The sequence below is a fragment of the Hippichthys cyanospilos genome, chromosome 3, assembly GCF_059441005.1.
Source record: "Hippichthys cyanospilos isolate Australia breed blue-spotted pipefish chromosome 3, RoL_Hcya_1.0, whole genome shotgun sequence".
Lineage (NCBI taxonomy): Eukaryota > Metazoa > Chordata > Actinopteri > Syngnathiformes > Syngnathidae > Hippichthys > Hippichthys cyanospilos.
The window spans coordinates 18,890,376-18,908,366 of record NC_142371.1 but is presented as its reverse complement, the minus strand read 5'-3'; the positions used below and the strand labels follow the sequence as shown (position 1 = coordinate 18,908,366).

The 17,991-nt window shown below is 42.2% G+C and overlaps 1 protein-coding gene across 15 annotated transcripts in view; it reads right to left on the bottom strand.

The window, feature by feature from the left end:
• The window catches only part of fam131bb (family with sequence similarity 131 member Bb), a 42,468-nt gene that overhangs the window by 19,450 nt on the left and 5,027 nt on the right, over positions 1-17,991 (bottom strand). For 6 of the 15 annotated variants that reach the window (XM_088409672.1, XM_088409669.1, XM_088409671.1 and 3 more), the window contains one exon: positions 17,095-17,156. Coding sequence is in view for 9 of the 15 variants with exons in the window: in XM_088409664.1 (XP_088265790.1) it covers positions 12,543-12,570 (28 nt within the window). In the remaining 6 variants the exon portion in view is untranslated. Of the gene's footprint in view, positions 1-11,965; positions 12,077-12,542; positions 13,186-17,094; positions 17,157-17,991 lie in introns of those variants that run through there. The other 9 variants (XM_088409662.1, XM_088409675.1, XM_088409663.1 and 6 more) reach the window with 5 other exon arrangements.

Below are 17,991 nucleotides of genomic sequence, written 5' to 3'. Positions count from 1 at the left end.
TCATTGGCTGCCGCTGACGGCGAAAGACGTCAAAGGTCCATTTGAAGCGGGCTGGCGGCCAACTTGTTAATAACGCGCATTTTTTCTGCAAAGGAAATGATCCCGAATCAAGGAGTATTATACAGAGCGACTCATTAAAAAATGATTTTTATTCACATATTTGGTCATTTTTAGCATTTGCTCGGATAATGAAGGCTATCAGTAAATCAGAGGACAATTGTTATACAAAACTACAGAGGAAAAAAATGATTGTTGACGGGGATTCGGTGAAAGAGGATACATTATGCACAGGTACGATTTATCCACGGGATTTGACGTGATGTCAGGACTAGGGCTGCGGCCACTTAGTATTTTTGTAAAAAATTATTTTCGTGAAATGTAATGAACATCAAATATTCAGATAAAAAATGTAGTTTTTCGCTTGGTGAAAAACAATTAGTGTAATTCCCCAAATATAAGACACACTTTTTTGATCCGTCACACACAGAAGCGCACAGATGTGCATTTTTACGTGGGCCGTATTCTTACACACATTAAGTACCGTAACGGGACAAGCAAGTGGGCGGCCGTCATTGGCTGTTAGTGGCCAACGAAATTTGCCGCAATTTATGGCAAATTGAACTCGAGCTGCGTCACGAGGAAAAGGAAACACGACTGCTTTGAGCGCATTCAACGTTTCACTGGCGGGGCATTCACTGACCGCTCACGACGTGGGAAATCTGAAGCGCATAATCTTAACCCCTTTTAAAATAGTAATAACAATAATTAATAAAATTCTCGTCAAATATGTTTGTTTTATGGAGGGTATCTGACACCCTTGATGAATGCTTACCTAATAGAAGACAATTGAGCACTGTAGTGATAACTGTGACCATTAGATGGCAGTGTTTCTACACTTACAACACAGATATTACCTACATGCAATCCAAAGTGAGGAATGGAAGTCAATCTTTCGTATGATAGCACCCATATTTACATAGACAAAGCACGCAATATTCAGTCGGCCTTGAAAGACGAGTGAAAATGCTAAATATAGCGTCCTTCTCAAGCTTTCCTTTTCCGATAACGCTTGGCACGAAAACATTGTACGTGTAAAATAATTTCGTTATCAAATTAATTACAGGCAACTTCACTAAAAATGACCAAATAAATGGACAAATAAATTAAATATGACTATGACTAAGTTTATGTCAAAACTGATCCTAAACCATTATTTTTATTTGAATATTTTCCACAGGATTTAAAAAAAATAACCTTAAAATAAATGTTGGAATAATATTAGATGAAGCGAAGGCTGCATCCCAGCTATTATAATTCCACATCCGGTAGCTCTAGCGGTGGATAGAGTAAATACACCCGCAATGCCTCCAGCTTCAGTAAAATTGTAAGAATCCGCCATTAAAATCTATTTCAATCAAACTTTTGTTGACACCCGTGTATTAAAAAGAATATGAATCAAAAATGAGAATTTTAACAGATAACAACGACCATAGAGATCCATTCCCTTCCGTCTTGGCGCCGACGGTCAATCGGGCTTCGTAAATCTGATAACGCCCATAAACATCCTAATGGTCCGCTCGATTTCCGACGGCCGTTCGTGGCCGATGTGGAAATGTCATCCGATTGTGTGAAAAAGAAGAAAAGCCGCGGCGAAGGACAAAATCGGCGGCGTGATGCGCGAGGCTGATACGGCGTAAAATGCGCGCCGTCTTTTATTTTCTTGCCAGCCGAACAGCTGCGGATAACAAAGACGCAATTAGCGGCGGTCACACGCTAATGCCGGGTGCGTGCGCAATTGCACATAAATTCATAAACACGCTCCGGCAACGGCGTTACGACAACCCCTCCGCCCCTCAGATCACTCGGCGGATACTCGCGCCCATCCGACGGCGGCGGCGATGAAAGCGTCTCTTTCGCAGCGTTGCCTTTCATTTTCATAACTCGCTGTGAGCTTGAGTCATATTGTTTACAAAAACGCCCGCCCACACGCGAGCCTCTTCACTCTTGATTTGCCACTTAGACATAAAAGCTCCCGGGGAGAACAAGCGCCGGCCCACGTATGGACCGTTTATATACGGGGTGAACTCCCGTGACCCCCCCCCCCGCCCCCCCCCGAGGGCCGACCTTACAGGCGTTAGCGTACAAATCCTCGGACGGAGAGCGGATGCGCGGGTTATCGGGCCTCGCCGCGTCTCAATGACTCGTTCACCTTGAAGATGTGGACGCGGGCGAGGTTTTGCCAGATTGGAACCCGGCCCATCTAGGAGCCTCCGCCCAAGTCTGGCAGATTTGCCAGTTAACGGCGGGGATGCGAACCTGGCACTTTTGTTTTTTTTCCCCCGATTGTGCGTATGGTCACGCTTTGGTGGGTGCGTTGTGTTGTTCTCAGCGTGAGTGGCAGGGAATCCCTCTCTGTGGCGCAGTTTGCCAAAACACCCTTATGGGACGACGCGGTGAGAAAAGCCTCACGCGGGTTGAAGTCAAATAATCGCAAACGGATCCGGCCCGCAAGGAGGTGCGATCCGGTCCGCAAGATGATTTCGTGAATGAATGGGACGGAACCCGTCAATCCGCCGTCAATAATCGACAGACAAAAATTCTTGGCGATATTAGCACTACGCAAGTTAGCATTAGCGTCGAGTTTTGTCATGCGACTGCTCAGTGCGGGTAAAATCCTTTGATCGACGCGAAGGGATTCTCAATGGGCGGGGGGCATTACCGGGCTTTCGGTCCGTGTTATGATTTTGTTTCGTTGTCTTTGCACTTCACTCTACTCCTTGAAAAGAAGTTGTGGAACTGCATGTTTGGATTTTTGCCATTTTCCTTCCACATTTGGTGATTTTCCAATTAATTTATTTTCAAATTTTTAGTTCACCTTATTATGTGCTCTACACAAAATGTGTATTTTATGAACAAATGGAAAAGATATCGTGGAAATTTTATATCCATCTCATGCAATTTAGTGAGAATGTCATATTGGGATTAATAAGTTATATGAATTTGTTTATACATATTTTTTGTTCAAATTCACTTTTTAATAATATATTTACACTGCGCTAAAATGAGTGTGGCATTCCTGGATGAATGAATGAATTTCGACAGCTAAATGTAAGTATCGATTGAGTAGTAGCCAATCATTATTTTGAGTACTAAGTTCAAAAGTAATAGTTTACTTTCGGTCCTAAAGTACTAATTTCACCGATTAGGTTCGAAAATACTGATCAATGACTTCAGGTACTAAAGTACAAAAGAAATATTTTCTTTTTCAGTATTTAAGTACCTAAAATACCATATTTTTCACCCTATATGATGCACCTTATTAATATGCCATTATTTAAAGATGCTAAAGTACTGAAGTTATCGATGTTGATGACTTTACCTAGAGTAATTGATTAGCAAGACACTCAATTAGCCAAACTGTAAAAAGCACAGATAAGCGCCCAGGATTCAATGTACTGAACTCATAGAAAACGTAAAATTACCATTTAACTGTCTAGACTCCGGGGGACAAAAAAAAAACGGGAATATATTACGACGCGCTACTCTCTCTTGACTAGCGTAAAATATTTACAATATCATTAACCATATTTGTCCCGAAATTTCGCTGTGTTTTAATCAGTGTAGCTTTGCCTCCAGACAAGAAAATACATGAGCTTTACAAGGCCTAAATCAAAAAGGTGACTTATCAAGATGGCCCACATTCCCGCTATGATTTCCATGTTGCTGCAGCAACTTGCCTGCGCCAGAGCGCTTAGATACACAAACAATGCCCTGATTTATGCAATGATTGATGTTTCTAGCACTCGCAGGTATCATGTGACCTGGTAAATGGATACAGGAAAACGCTTGTGATGCTTAGTCTCCAGCAAGGATACCGCTGATAATATCAACGGCGGCGGAAGCTAATGTGAGCCGCGCAGTGGCGCTAGGACGGTATGAGTACCATTACTCATAATGGCTTCGGTACTTTTGCTCTCCGCGGAGCGTAACGCCGCGCCAAAGCAGACTCGAGGACGAATTTTTGCTTTTGGGATCAGATGCTTTCCGAATGGAATTCGCGCCTCGGATAGCCGGCTTTTGTCACGTGGTGCGGCGTGGGCGGAGGAGATGTTAAAAGGCCGGAGGAGTCAATAAAATCCTTCGTTTACGACAATCGATTCATCGACGCGCCGACGGGAGCCGCGCGTTTCGATTGGATTAAAGTCAAGTGCTATTTTAGCTATTAGGAGACTTTCGGGAAGATTGCGTCGCGGATTTTTCAACCGGGCTTGTATTTATCCGGGAATGAAACGCCGCTTTCGTCGACGGCCAAATGCCGGGGGTAACAAACGGAAATCCTGAGATCATCAACATGCACGCCACCTGTCGTCTTATTGATTTTCTCATCCGTTCTTCAAACAGGCACTCGCTTCCGCGGGATAATGCTTGGAGTAGGATAGAATTCATAAAAAAGCTTTTAATGTCATTGTAAGGCGCAGATATGAGGAAATTGGGGTGCAGCGCCCATGATTAACCGATAACATTTTCAGCGATTAAAAAGTCACCGTTTCTGACGATTATTCCGACGATGATGGAAAAATATACGTTATCTCATTTGACCCTTGTGCAGTATTTCGTCCAATTCTTTGACCTTTACATCAAAGGCATTTCACATGAAATGAATGGCATTGAAAGGAGGAGGTAGGGAGCTGAAATTTGACCTAGTTGTTGATACAATATCAAATTTCAACATGGCATGACCAGGAACCAGGAATGGTCAAAATTGTGCAGTATTTTGTCCAATTCTTTGACATTTACATGAAAGTCATTTCACATCAACGTGAAGGCATTAAAAAAAAGACAGTAGGAGGCTGAAATTTCACCGTGATGGAAGAAAATGACCCAAAATGGTCGAGATTTTACCGTATGTTGTCTAATCCTCTGACAATTTCATCAAAGGAGGGAATCATTGAAAAAAGACACTCGGGCGGGTGGAATCATTGAAAAAAGACACTCGGGTGCTGAAATTTCACCCAGATGGTGACAACATGTCAAATTTCACATCACACTACCAGGAGCTAAAATAATGCGAGAATGGCGTGGGAAAAAAAAAAAGACCCAAAATGGTCCAAATATTTCAAAGGCATTTCAAATGAAAGGGATGTCTTTTAAAGAAGGCAGTAGAGAGCTGAAATTTCACCCAGATGGTAATAACATGTCAGAGGTCAACGTGACACAAACACTCAAGTTATCGCACCACCGGAAGAGTGGCATTCCTAAACTAAAATACCGCCAGAATGATGTGGAAGAAAATGACCCAGAATGGTCAAAATAACGCACAAGGGTTAAATATTTTTCTTTAGTGCCCTAACCTTGTTCCGGATTGACACAGTCCAGATTTGCGATTGAATACTGACTGATGCAGTCGTTGCTAACGGCGGTAGCGGCAGAGTCACGAGTGCGGAACGCGCGGCGCCGTGCGAAATGAGCGTCGGCGTTATTGTGAGCCGAGCGCGGCGATGACATGTGGGAAGAAGCTGTCTGAGTCTGTTTGTTGTGGTCCTGATGGACCAGTAGCGCCTGCCAGAGAGCAGCAGGTCAAAGAGGTAGTGAGCGGGCGGGGTGTTGTCACTGGTGATTGCCTCAGCTCTTCCTAGGTAACGGGACGTGAAGATGCCCTTCACAGAGGAGGAGGAGGAGGAGGAGGAGGAGGGGGAGGGGCCAGCCGATGACCGTCTGCTCCCAATCCTCGCTCGTGCTTCCTCGGTGCAGTGGGAGAAGCGCGCCGCCATGCTCTCAAAGGTCGAGCGCTAGAAGGTCACAAGCAGCTTCGGGGAGATGATTTTTTTGTTGTTTTTTGCTGTGCCTTCTTTACAGAACTACCGATTGGCTGGCAATCAGTCCAGGGTCCCCCCCCCCCCCCCCCCCCCCGCCTTTTGTTCAAAGTCAGCTAGGATTGGCAGCAGTTGCACCCCGATGTGGACACGTGTCATAGAAAATGGATGGCTGGATGACTTCCGTGTTGGCAGCAGTTGACTTCCCACTCGCTGACTGTATGAATGTGAGTGTGAATGCTTGTCTGGCTCACTATGTGCCTGTGATTGACTGGCAAACCGGTCTTCAGCTGGAGGGGGGGCAGCTTACCCAAAACCCCCAAAAAGATCATATGCACGCTGAACAGTGCTTCTCAAATTGGTGTACTATTATTTCTTAGAGGTCAAGGCATGGCTGGGGGTATGTGGGATTTTAACAGGGTTCCTGCAGGTCTCAGCAAATCTAATTTCATTTTAATGCTCAATAAGAGCGGTAAAGTTTTAATTTCAAATTAAGAGCAAATGAATTGAAACATGACGCAAAAGGCGTTGACTGACCGCGAAGGTAGCAAGCTCTTTTGATCGCAGGGTTTGTTCAAGTTCATCAGAGGTCACCTGAATGTCACCAAAGGTTCTGTGACATTCTCCTTGTCATAAAGACGTTTTGAATGCGAAATTTCACACTCCAATGTCTGTTGACCTGTGGTGAGATTTTGGCCACCTCTGGTGAACGTTTGGGGCATTTGGCGAACTTTAAAGAACCCTGAGATGAAAAGAGCTGCTAGTTTTGCGGAAAATCACTAGCGTTTGCCCCTCAGGTGGATCAGTGCGCAATGGCTAAATTTTGTTCTAGTGTCTCCTAGTTGCCTTTATGACTTTTTTACAGAAACACGTTGCAAAGGAGTCATAATAACACAATTTAGGTATGAGTTGAGTCATGTTCCAATTCACTTGCTTTTAATTTGAAAAGATAAATATTCTCTTCCTGTTAGGGCATCAAAAAGCAGTAAATTAAAAGTTTAAAGGAGTCACAATGACACAATGTAGCTGTAAATTCCTTTGTGTTACGATTCATTTTCTCTTTTTCACTGCCAATGACGGATATTGACGTCAAAGATCCATCATTACTGCGCTGGCATTGAACGAGTTAATTATTCCCCTTTTTATCCAACTTTGCCCGCCTATTAACGCAAAATAAAAATGCATTATTTGCACTGAATAACTCAATCTGCCATTTCGCGAAGAAACTTTAACTCATTCACCGCCAATGACGGCTATAGGCGTCGAAAGATCAATTTTTACTGCTCTGGCATCGAATTACAATTTGAAAACATTTCAATCAGTCCCTGGACAAAAATCTAAAAGGAAAAGCTACCGCTACAGATGCAAAGTATCCGCGTAAACACAACAAGAATCTGAAAACCTCACTTCCTCAAAGCCAATGATCTTTTTGTGTAGCGACAAAACACAATCCGCTCTTCACTTTGCGCGGAAATTGCAGTCACTGATGCAAGGGAACGTCTACGTAGCGCGATGGGATTTAATGAGTGAGTTAGCATAGCACGGCGCCGACTCGGGCGCAAAAGGCCGACGGGATGGGGCAGCCTGTCGCTTGCCTCCTGTTGATCTCCGCCTGGCAGCTCGCACTGCAGCGGAGAAGCCCGATCGATAGTGCTCGCCAAAGCTATTCTCACCCAGGATAAACACAAGCGCGCCGCTACATTAGCCCGGCCGCCCGATCGGGGGTTACGTCGGCGTCGCGTCAGGTGCGCCCGAGACGCTATTGTCTCCATTGTGTCCGACTCGCGCGCTTTTTTCCATGCCGATCCATAATAGCAAAAGGGCTGTATTGACACACGCAAGCATTCAAAATAACTACGCTTGATCCTTTGCTTGATCCTTTGCTTACCTAATAGCCGCGCAGAAGTCGGAACCTTTTGTCATTTATCGCTAATAGTGTGAAACGGACTTCAGTGAATTATAAAATAGTCAAATGGTAACCAAGCATAGCTTATTGTTATTATTTATACTTTGAGTATGTCAGGAAAAGCTCTGTCGACTTTTGGCTTGTTTTTGGGAAAGGTTTTATTTTATAGTAATCCCGCCACATAAGGAAACTAGTACAATGGAATTTCCTGTCGCAGAACTGCATTTGAGGCTGAACCGTTCATCGCCTGAAGCAATATTTTCTATTGTTTTCAATAGAAATTGAATCAATCCGTTCCAGCCCCAAAACATGGTTGCATTGACCTTAAAAATAAATACAGTACGATACAGAAGTCTTTAAGTAGGAATATTCACATCCTGATCACGTGATCGGAAATCGGTCCTGACGACATAATTTTCACAGAATTGAAAACGGAAGCTCAGGTTTTATTTTTTTTTATATATATATTAATTGATTTAATAAATAGTACACAGCGCCACCACACAGTGAGAAACCGCTAAGGTAAAAGTAGCCAATAAGGAAATATTCTGGAAGGAACAATATAAACATTTGTAATATAGAAATATTTTCATGCGGAAAAGCAGAGCCGGCGCTACAATGACTTGCAATCTTTGCAAATTCAGCGTTTTGCTTGGCGGAAAGGATAAAGCTGCATTTAACACAACTAATTTTATGCATCACGCTACAAACATCTCGAAGTGTTTTAATTGGTTTCAGCCACTGCCTCTCTCGCCATGTTAAAAGATGTCGTGTATGATTATTTTGTTTAGAAAAAAAGAAAGAAAACATATAATTGAATTTTCCCCTTCGCTACATTAGCGAAGTATCGAATCGGGACTCAGTATAGGCAGAGCCTCAAAATCGGCTAATTTGAAAAAAAAAAGGTGATCGGGTGATCCCCAGAAGAGAAATACCGAACAACAAATTAGCCTTTGAACTAGAGAATCTGTTTAGATAGCTAGCATGCATCGCTAAAGCTATCACTAGCTAGCTAACAGTACAGCGCAGATGGAATTGCCAAGCCATTCAATGCAAAAAGATGACAAACATAAACATCATTATCACGTTAAGCTAGTACTTTTTGGCTAGCAGATTTCAGTTTTTTGCCTAGCATTTTGGCTAGCAGATTTCAGTTTTTTGTGGAGCCAAACCTTTGGCTAATAGCTAATAGCCAAACCTTTGGCTAAGAGCATAAAAGCATTTATTTCAACAGGAATACGTCTAGACTAATAACATTTTCACTAGCAGTTTCCGTCGAGCCGTCCCGTTGACTAATTTACAGCAATAAAACCGAAATCCCCAAAGCACGGAACTATTACTTTAAAACACGATACGCTTGACAATAATCCATATTTTAGAAGAGCTAAAAAGCAGTAATATTTCCCCGCATGTTTTGTCACGTAAAAACACTGCCAGTGAAAGTTTGTGAAGCTTTCAAGCGACGGTTTGACCCTGAAACAAATTCATCCAGTTGCCATCATTTACTTTGAAAAACCGATTGAAATTAAGAGTTTGACCCTGTCCCTGAACGGGCTGTTGATTCATCGAGCGCGGCGTCCTCGCTTTACTTTTTATTCCATTTGTCATCATCAGCTACTGCCAAATGGCCCGAAAGTAAAATAATGTTTTGTGAATTGATTTTCATTGAATATATCAAACAAACATCGATTTCAGTTTGGGGAAATATTCCGACAGAAAATCTCCATTCGGTCATCTTGGATGATTGTGGTTTTAAATGGTTTGAAATTAATTTACCCAACAAATATTGATTTAAGGTTGATTTATTAAAAGAAATTATGGGGAAAATATTGAAACAAAATCTCGAGTTTTTTTCAGTCATTAATCTAGACCATTACATTAAAAAAATTCTGTGTTAAATATTAAGACATAAAATCTCAATTTTTTTACCGTCATTCTGGACGAATACGATTTTAATTGAATATCCCCAACATTTTTTTAAGTTTGATTTATTTTTAAAAATTTCCATAGACAGTATTTAGACAGAAAATCTCGATTTTCTCCCGTCATTCTGGATGATTACCATTTTATTCGGTTTGTAATTGCGTATCCCTAGCAAACTTTGATTTATTAAAAAAAAGAAAAGCAGAAAATATTCCCACAATAATGTCGACTAATTTCCTATAAGTTTTAATGTCTACCTATCAAATCTTGTGCAAAAAAACAAACTATTCCTAGCATGAGCGTAACTTGCTTAAATGACACAATAAAGTAGTTATTACAAAACCATGAATTAGCAAATTTCTAAATCGTGGATTTTTAAAATGACGAATTTATTGGCTATCCCTTGCTACCGTCATTTATAATATGGCCTGAAAATTGTCTGTCGTGTCATATTTATTTATTTTTTTGATCATTCAGATTCAAAATGGGCGCCTAGTTCATTTCCGCAAGCCGGTGGCAGTTGCCTTATTTTCTAACCAAAGTGGAAGCTGGACTCCCGCCTGACCCCCGACCGACCTCGTGTTGTACCTCGGCTCCATAAACGCTACAAAGGCTTAAATCAGGTAAAGCCCAGCCGGCGCCGCGTTCAGGCGCATCGCTCCGATTTTTCTTGATTCCATGCGCTCCGGCCGGGTATTTTTAAAACAGCCCTCATCAAGAATTTACTGTACCTCGGCAGCGGAAGTCCTTTTACCTGGCGGGGACGCGCGTGACCCCGCCAAAGGGCCGGGCCGCGCGCGCGGCTCGTGACATTGCTCCTTTGCCGTAAATAAGCTGAAGAGCCCTAAGTGGCTCATGAATATTTAACGGCGAAGGAAGTGTGTTTATTTTCTGCCCGTCTTCCCGCGCCGCAATATTTCAACAAACAGATGGTTGGACCTGACGTTTGATAGACTGCACAAAAGAGGGGCTGCGTGACATTTTTCCTTGAGAGCTTGTGCAGGGATCAGCGAAAGGCGTGACGGGAAAAGTTGATTTTCATTTTCAAACTGAGAGCAAATGCATTGGAACATGACACTTACCGCAAAATGGAGAACTTTGTTTTAGTCTCATTTTTCTTTGCGCTGGTTGGAGTTACCGGGTTGAAAAATAGTTTGTTATTTAGCACCTCCAGGAGACTGATTGTGTGACAGCATGAATTTTATTTCTGGCTCATCTGCTGGAAAATTGGATCACTAATGACAATGTGCGTCTGTATTAAACTCAACAAAATGAAGCATTTGGGGATTTTTTTTTCTTGTTTAAAAAGGATTTTCTTTCTTGTCTGAGTGAGTTACTAAAGTGTGGAACTTTTTTTTTTTTTTTTTGGGGGGGGGGGGGGGGGGGGGGGTGTTATACTCAGCAACTCCAGAAGAACAGTCGTGTAACATCATCAGTATTTTGCAAAGGAGTCATTATGTACATAACTATAACTAACTATAACGATAAAACACTTCATCAAGTTTCTTCATGTTCTGATTAATTTGTCCTTAATTTGAAAAGAAAAACGTACAGTTCCAGTGATAATATTAGAAAGTTATATGAAATTAAAACTTAAAATAATGGCAACGTTTTGCAAAGGAGTCTCTATAACATAATTTAGCAAGACATTGATTCATATTCTAATTAATTTGCTCTTAGTTTGAAAAGAAATTGTAATTTGCAGTGACAATATAAATAAACATTATATTGAAATAAAACTTGCAGTAAAGGCATTCAACATTTTGCAAAGGAGTCACGATAACAATTTAGAATGTATTATTTTTGCTCTTAATTTGAAAAGATTATTGCGAGAAGATTCATGTTCCAATTGTTTTGCTTTTAATTTAAAGAAATTGCCTTTGCAGTTATATATATATATATATATATATATATATATATATATATATATATATATATATATATATATATATATATATATATATATATAATATATATAATATATATATGTATACTACAATTATATTATTGATATTATATATAACATGCATTTAAAAAGCATGATATTGAATTCAAACTTGAAATACATTCAACATTTTGCAAAAGAGTCACTATACACAATTGAGAAATAACTTGCTTCATGTTCCAATTAATATGCTCTTAATTTGAAAAGCTAACTATACTGTTCCTGTCACGGCATTGAAAAACATTCAATTAGATTTGCTGATCCCCGCAGAATCCCTGTTAAAATCTCACATACCCCCCCGAAGTGTCTTCACACACCCCCAGTGGTACCCGTACTCCCATTTGCGAACCGCTGGTCCACGCGGCGGAGCACTCGCACCTGAAGCCTCCGTTCTCATCCATCCGTTTGCCCCTCCCTCTTTTCCGTCGCCATCTGATCATCCCATCCTCATCCCTCTTATTGCCGCAAATAACAACAAACTGTGCAAGTGCCTCCGACAATGGCATTATCACTTTTGCCCCCCCCCCCCTCCCCCCCTCCCGTCTTCCTTCCTCGGAGCCATGCCGCCCTATAAATAAGCTCCCCGCCTCTGCCTTCTCCATCCCGCTCTGCCTCCTACTCGCACACATATACATACTGCCAAACAGCATCATAAATCAAGGGATGGGAGGAGGGGTGCCGAGAGGTGCCGATGGAGGGTTGGGGGTGGGGGGGGCTCACACACACGCACACACACACATTTGAACCCATATCGTCTGTGACATCTTGCCCGCATACTGCGAGCGCACGTCCACAGCTTTCTTAAACACCGCAAACAACGCGGCGCGCATGCATAAACACAACGCCTTGTCCTTCCATCTCCAGAGCATCACTTCTGTAGGACACCCCTCAACGCACCCCCCCTCCTACTTTTTTTTTTTTTTTCCCCCCCCGCAATGAGCCAAGCGGCGCTTACTCAGTCTCCTGGAGCCGATGCATCCCATGGTGTATTCACAAAGGCCCTGGATACAAGCATGGAAGAGTTGGCCCGACGCCGTGCATTCTCCCTCTTCCTCCTGCGACTCCGCTCTTCCTCCTCGCTATGTTTTTTTTTTCCTCCCCTCCTCCTGCGCTCTCTCTTTCTCTCCTGCGCTTGCCCGGCCACTCGTCCGTCCTCCCCCTTTCTCTCTCTCTCTCGCTCTCTCTCTCCGGTGCGGCGTCTTAGATCCGGTTAGTAAGTCAGTATGCCTGACGGCGCTAGACGACTAAATAAAGGCGAGGGGCGTCATGGGCGATGCGGGCCGGCTAAGTTTCGAAGCTCGAATCGGGAACTGTTTGTCCGGCCGCCGCGTTGGAGGGTATGGCGCGTAAAGAAAAACAACAATTAGATCGACTGTCTGCGCGCGTATTAGGTTGCCGCGAGGGGGGATCGATGGCGCGCTGCCGAGAGTGGCCGGCTGCCATTGTTGTGGACGTCGCTGCGCTGCTGTAATATTATCGAGCCAAAATGGGGGATCCTCGCGCACCCTGACGATGCGCACCCATGCGCCGTCGGGAGAAAAAACACACAAAGGAGGGCTTTCCTTTCATCCCCATAGTATCGATCCGCCCCTCACTCATCTCCCGCTTCCTCAACATGACACCTACAACTTGCCGCTTGGCAACCCCCTCCCCGTCCCATTCTATTTTGTCCCCGTCTTGCCCTCCTCTGCCGGAGATGACAAATGCGCGTGTGTGTGTGTGTGTGTGTGTGTGTGTGTGTGTGTGTGGAGGATGACACAAGCGCAGTCTGGACAGTGAGAAGGAGAAGCGTGCGGAGGAGGGGTGCGTGCGTGAATCCGTGTGGTCACTCGCATCCCGAGTGTGGCAAAGAAGGCGAGCCGGGCAGATGGGGAGAGGACTCGGAGAGGAAAAGAAGCAAGACTTGAGTCAAGTGGGAGACAAATGTGGGGACCGAGCGTGGGGACATCCACCAGAACGGACGCGGCAAAGAAAAAGCTGCTCGAAGATCCTGACCAATATGGATCTGTTTGAGACCCTTTCTGATAATTAAAATTATATGAAAAAATAGATAGATAGATAGATAGATAGATCTAGCAGCCTGTTAATACTCGATCTAGATAGATAGATAGATAGATAGATAGATAGATAGATAGATAGATAGATAGATAGATAGATAGATAGATAGATAGATAGATAGATAGATAGATAGATAGATAGATAGATAGATAGATAGATAGATAGATCTAGCAGCCTGTTAATACTCGATCTGGATGGATGGATGGATGGATGGATGGATAGATAGATAGATAGATAGATAGATAGATAGATAGAACTGAAGACGTGAATCAAAAATCAATCAATTATACAAAGGTACACTGAAGAAAATGGATGTATTGATTTTGAACTTGAACTGCTATTTAAGCCATCCATCCATTTTCTATAAATGGAGCTCGACATGCAGGCATGTTCATTGTGTTGAAGATAGGATGTTGCTGGAAGCAGGCGGTTTAAAAAAGTTCAAAAAATGAAATAAAACTTCCATATACCATCTTTCTCAGTAAATATCTGATGCTACGACCTGCGATTTATAGTCTGGTGTGGATTATCCATGACAATTTTTTTTTTGCTGAATTTTTGCTGCTGCGCTTAATATGCCAGTTATTTCCTGAAAAGTGCAGTGTATGAAATGACTCAAATAACTTGTTCATTGTGCGTTTGCACTTTAACACAGGCTGCAGATGTGAATTTTGATTAACAACTGTAGCCAAATTGGCCTTTAGTGCGCTGTACATTTACAGTACATTTTTTACATCAGCTCATAAAAATGAGAGCATCATTTTGTTTAGCTTTAGAGGGTATTATATTCCCCGCCGAATATGCCCTCGGCATTACTTTAAGCACAAAGTCCTGCAAATTTCTTGGCTGATAATTAAAATTGGAATACTTTAGCGAGGATGTGGCCGGACAATAAAAGGCTTTACGGTGGATGTGCGCAGCTTGCTGGACATAAATCATACATAATCCAGGCAATCCGCATGCTGCGGGTTATATATAGATGCGATAGATCTTTTTGTTGGTGGCCCCGCTCGAGCGGAGGAGATCAAGCCAGGCTGCAGCAGAGGTCAGTCACTGCTCAAAAACAATAGTCCCCTGATATTTGGACCTACAGTACAGCAACTGTTTTCTTCTCTCAAATATTGTTTACTCTTGCATATATTCTTTCTAGGATACCAAACTGTAAATTATTGTGTTAACGTCTAAGTGTGATATACTGTATTTTCCGCACCGGATTATAAAACGCACCTTCCAATAACGGCCTATTTTAAAGCGGTTCTCTTATATAAAGCGCACCGTATTATAAGGCGCATAGAATAGAAGCTACAGTAGTGGCCGGGGTTACATTATGCATCCGCTAGAGGGAGCTGCTGGTGTCATTTGAAATTTAAGAATTTACATGGCGATTATTTATTTTTTGTCTCTCACGTGTTTTAAGCGCCATATGAAGTGCATCGGATTATAAAGCGGACTGTCAGCTTTTGAGAGATTTGATGACTTTTAGGTGTGTCTTATATGGCGGAAAATACAGTACATCTTTGCGTAAATGCATGACTGTATTTGGCTGCCCCCTGGTGGCCAAGTGATATAAACCAGAAGAAGCTGCGGTTAATTTATAATAACGTAGTTTTAAAAAAAATCTATTTAAGCACTGCAGTCTTTTATAACATACAATAATGTAGAGTCCTATTTTCCTCATTACAAATTATATCAATCAATCAAATGTCACTTGACAGGTCATCTTATTTTGTCACTTATTTGACCTTTTAAGAAAATTAAAATAAATAAAAATGAAAAAAATGATATGTGACTGAGGTGGATTATCTGAGGCCAAAATGATGCTCATACATAAGTTATCGATATTTTTACCTGTGCATCATTTATTTAATGCTTAGCAAAAATATATTTTTGATAATTTGATACTAAATAAACAGTATGTAATTTTATGCTGTAAATAATTAAGTTATTAAAATAGACATATAACCATGTTGTATTTAAATCAGTAACCATTAAGCATTTTAAGATTGTTGATTGCTCATGTATCATAAATAAATGAAAAATACAATGTAATACATGAAGAAAACATAATAAATGAAAAAACATTCTAAAAAAATGGGTAAAAAAAAAAACAATAATAAACATAAAATATTAACCCTGCCAGTAAACAAACCATATCACATTTTTCCTTAAAATTTCATGAAATTCATGGCAATTTTCTCTTATTCCAACTTGTAATTTCTAATGTGTAATTTCGATATCAGTGTCGGCTGGTCTCATCTAGATACTGATACCCTGTACCGATACTCGCCAATCCTTTGACTATGTACACTAAAAACAAGCGTTTCTTATGACACCAGTTTGACCCTGGAATAAAATTCTTCCAGTTTCCCATGGAAACCATTATTTTGAATACCCTTTTCTTTTTTTTTCTATTAGGAAGAACAGAAGCGGGTTGAGTTTGCGTCCCACTCACGTCCCCGAGTGCACGCAAGCCACACGCGGCCGTGACAGCGTGCCGATCTTCGTCGCAGCCCGTCAATGCCTCGCAAGGTCAGCCGCACCGGGAAGACATTCTCGACACTAATCTGGCCCGCGACGCACGCACGCACGCGCGCACGCCGCGCCCCCTCACGCAAAGCCAGCGAGGCCTCCCGCCGCGCCGCCATGTTTGCGCACGCCTTCGCCGGCCTTACTCACGCACGTTTACGCAAAAATGACTCGGGTGACTTCTACCGCCGATCCGAACGACCGACGCTCCCGTTTGATTTGGTCGCGCGTGACTCATCGGCGTCAGCGTTCGCTTTGGCGTACGCGTCGCCATCCGTCCGATTGGATGAAATGATTTCATACGCTTAGGTTCCGGCACTCCAAAGATAAGCCCCGCAGATGAATGTAAATGTCTGTTATCTGGGTCATCCCAAAGGTTGGCGTTCTCTTTAAGGAAGTAGCTGCTTTAAAACACACCCCCCCCCCCCCCCCCCCCCCCCCCCCCCCGACACGGCGTTCTTAAATGTCAAATGTATTTTTCATCCGCGCCGGCACGACTCAAACTGTTACAGTACGTCTTAATTAGTCACGTGTTACACATTTGCCCCAGGAGGAGCCACAAAGTTACTTAAGTGTGTGTGCGCGAGCGTGTGTGTGGCCTGAAGGAGTGCGGTGCTGGTGGGGGGGGGGGGGGGGGGGGGGGGGTCCTTAAATTGGGCTGTACTTGTGGAGAGAGGAAACACAAGTGGAGGAGGAAGCTTACGAGCTGGAGTAGGAGCAAGAGGAGGATTAGTGGGGAATGCTGGATGCTTTATTTTTTAAGGGAAAGGAGATATCAAGAGGATTCATTTTTTCTCCCAAAAAAAAGTGATTATTGTTTTCGCTTTTTCCATGCAATATCGAGACGATATTGTCCGATTTGAGAGTCAGAATTTTGCGATCACAAAATGTTTTCTGAGTCGTGAGTGGTGATTGGTCCTTACCTGAGCAATGAGCATTTGGGATGTGATTTTCAGTTGACAGCAAGTGTCAAAATGGCCTTCCCCTGAAATGGGAGAAAAAAATGGATTTTGCTGCTTTATTCATATTCCGTGAATGCAATATTAAACAGAGATTTATAAATAAAAGAGACTGGAGACAAGGAACACAATCTGAGTCAAACTTTTATAAAAAAAAGAGGCTTGTCGATCCCTCTTTTAGCTTTTATTTCTTTCTCAAGCAGGGTGTGGTTTATGACATTAAACCGTGAAATTTAATACATGGGTTAGTGTTGAAATTAGATAACTCGTATATTTTTCCATTGATCAGAATTCCATTTGGAAACTAGTAGGGGCATTTAGAACTTATTGTTATATGAGTAAGGATTTTTGATAGAAATACATTTTGTTGACTAATCAATGATTTTTTTTTTAAAACATGTTTTAATTTTCATCACTTTATAAACAAACAAAAAAATAGAATATTTCTCAAAATGGCTCCAGATAAAAAAAAATTTCATTCAATTACTGGTTCGGTCTGCAATTTGGTGGAAAATTGAAGTGCTTTTTCCTCTTAATCATGCCGCCTTTTTCCAAATCCTCAGTGCCGCCTGGCATGATGTGGCACAACATGATACTACCCTGAAAGTGGAGAAATATCAATTTGCACTTGCGGAAATATTAAAAAAAAAAAAGTCTTAACCATCCAAAATGTAAAAAATGAGCATAAGGTCAGGACAATATCCCATTTCCCTGGTTACGCTGTGAATGGCACATCTCATCTTCCATTACGGCTCTAATGCTGCAATTTTGCAGGGTCTCTGTGTGAAAAAAAGCTATTGTCGGAGATACAGATGTGTGCTTTGCAATCTTCTCCCTCAGCGTATTTATTTTTCCACGCCC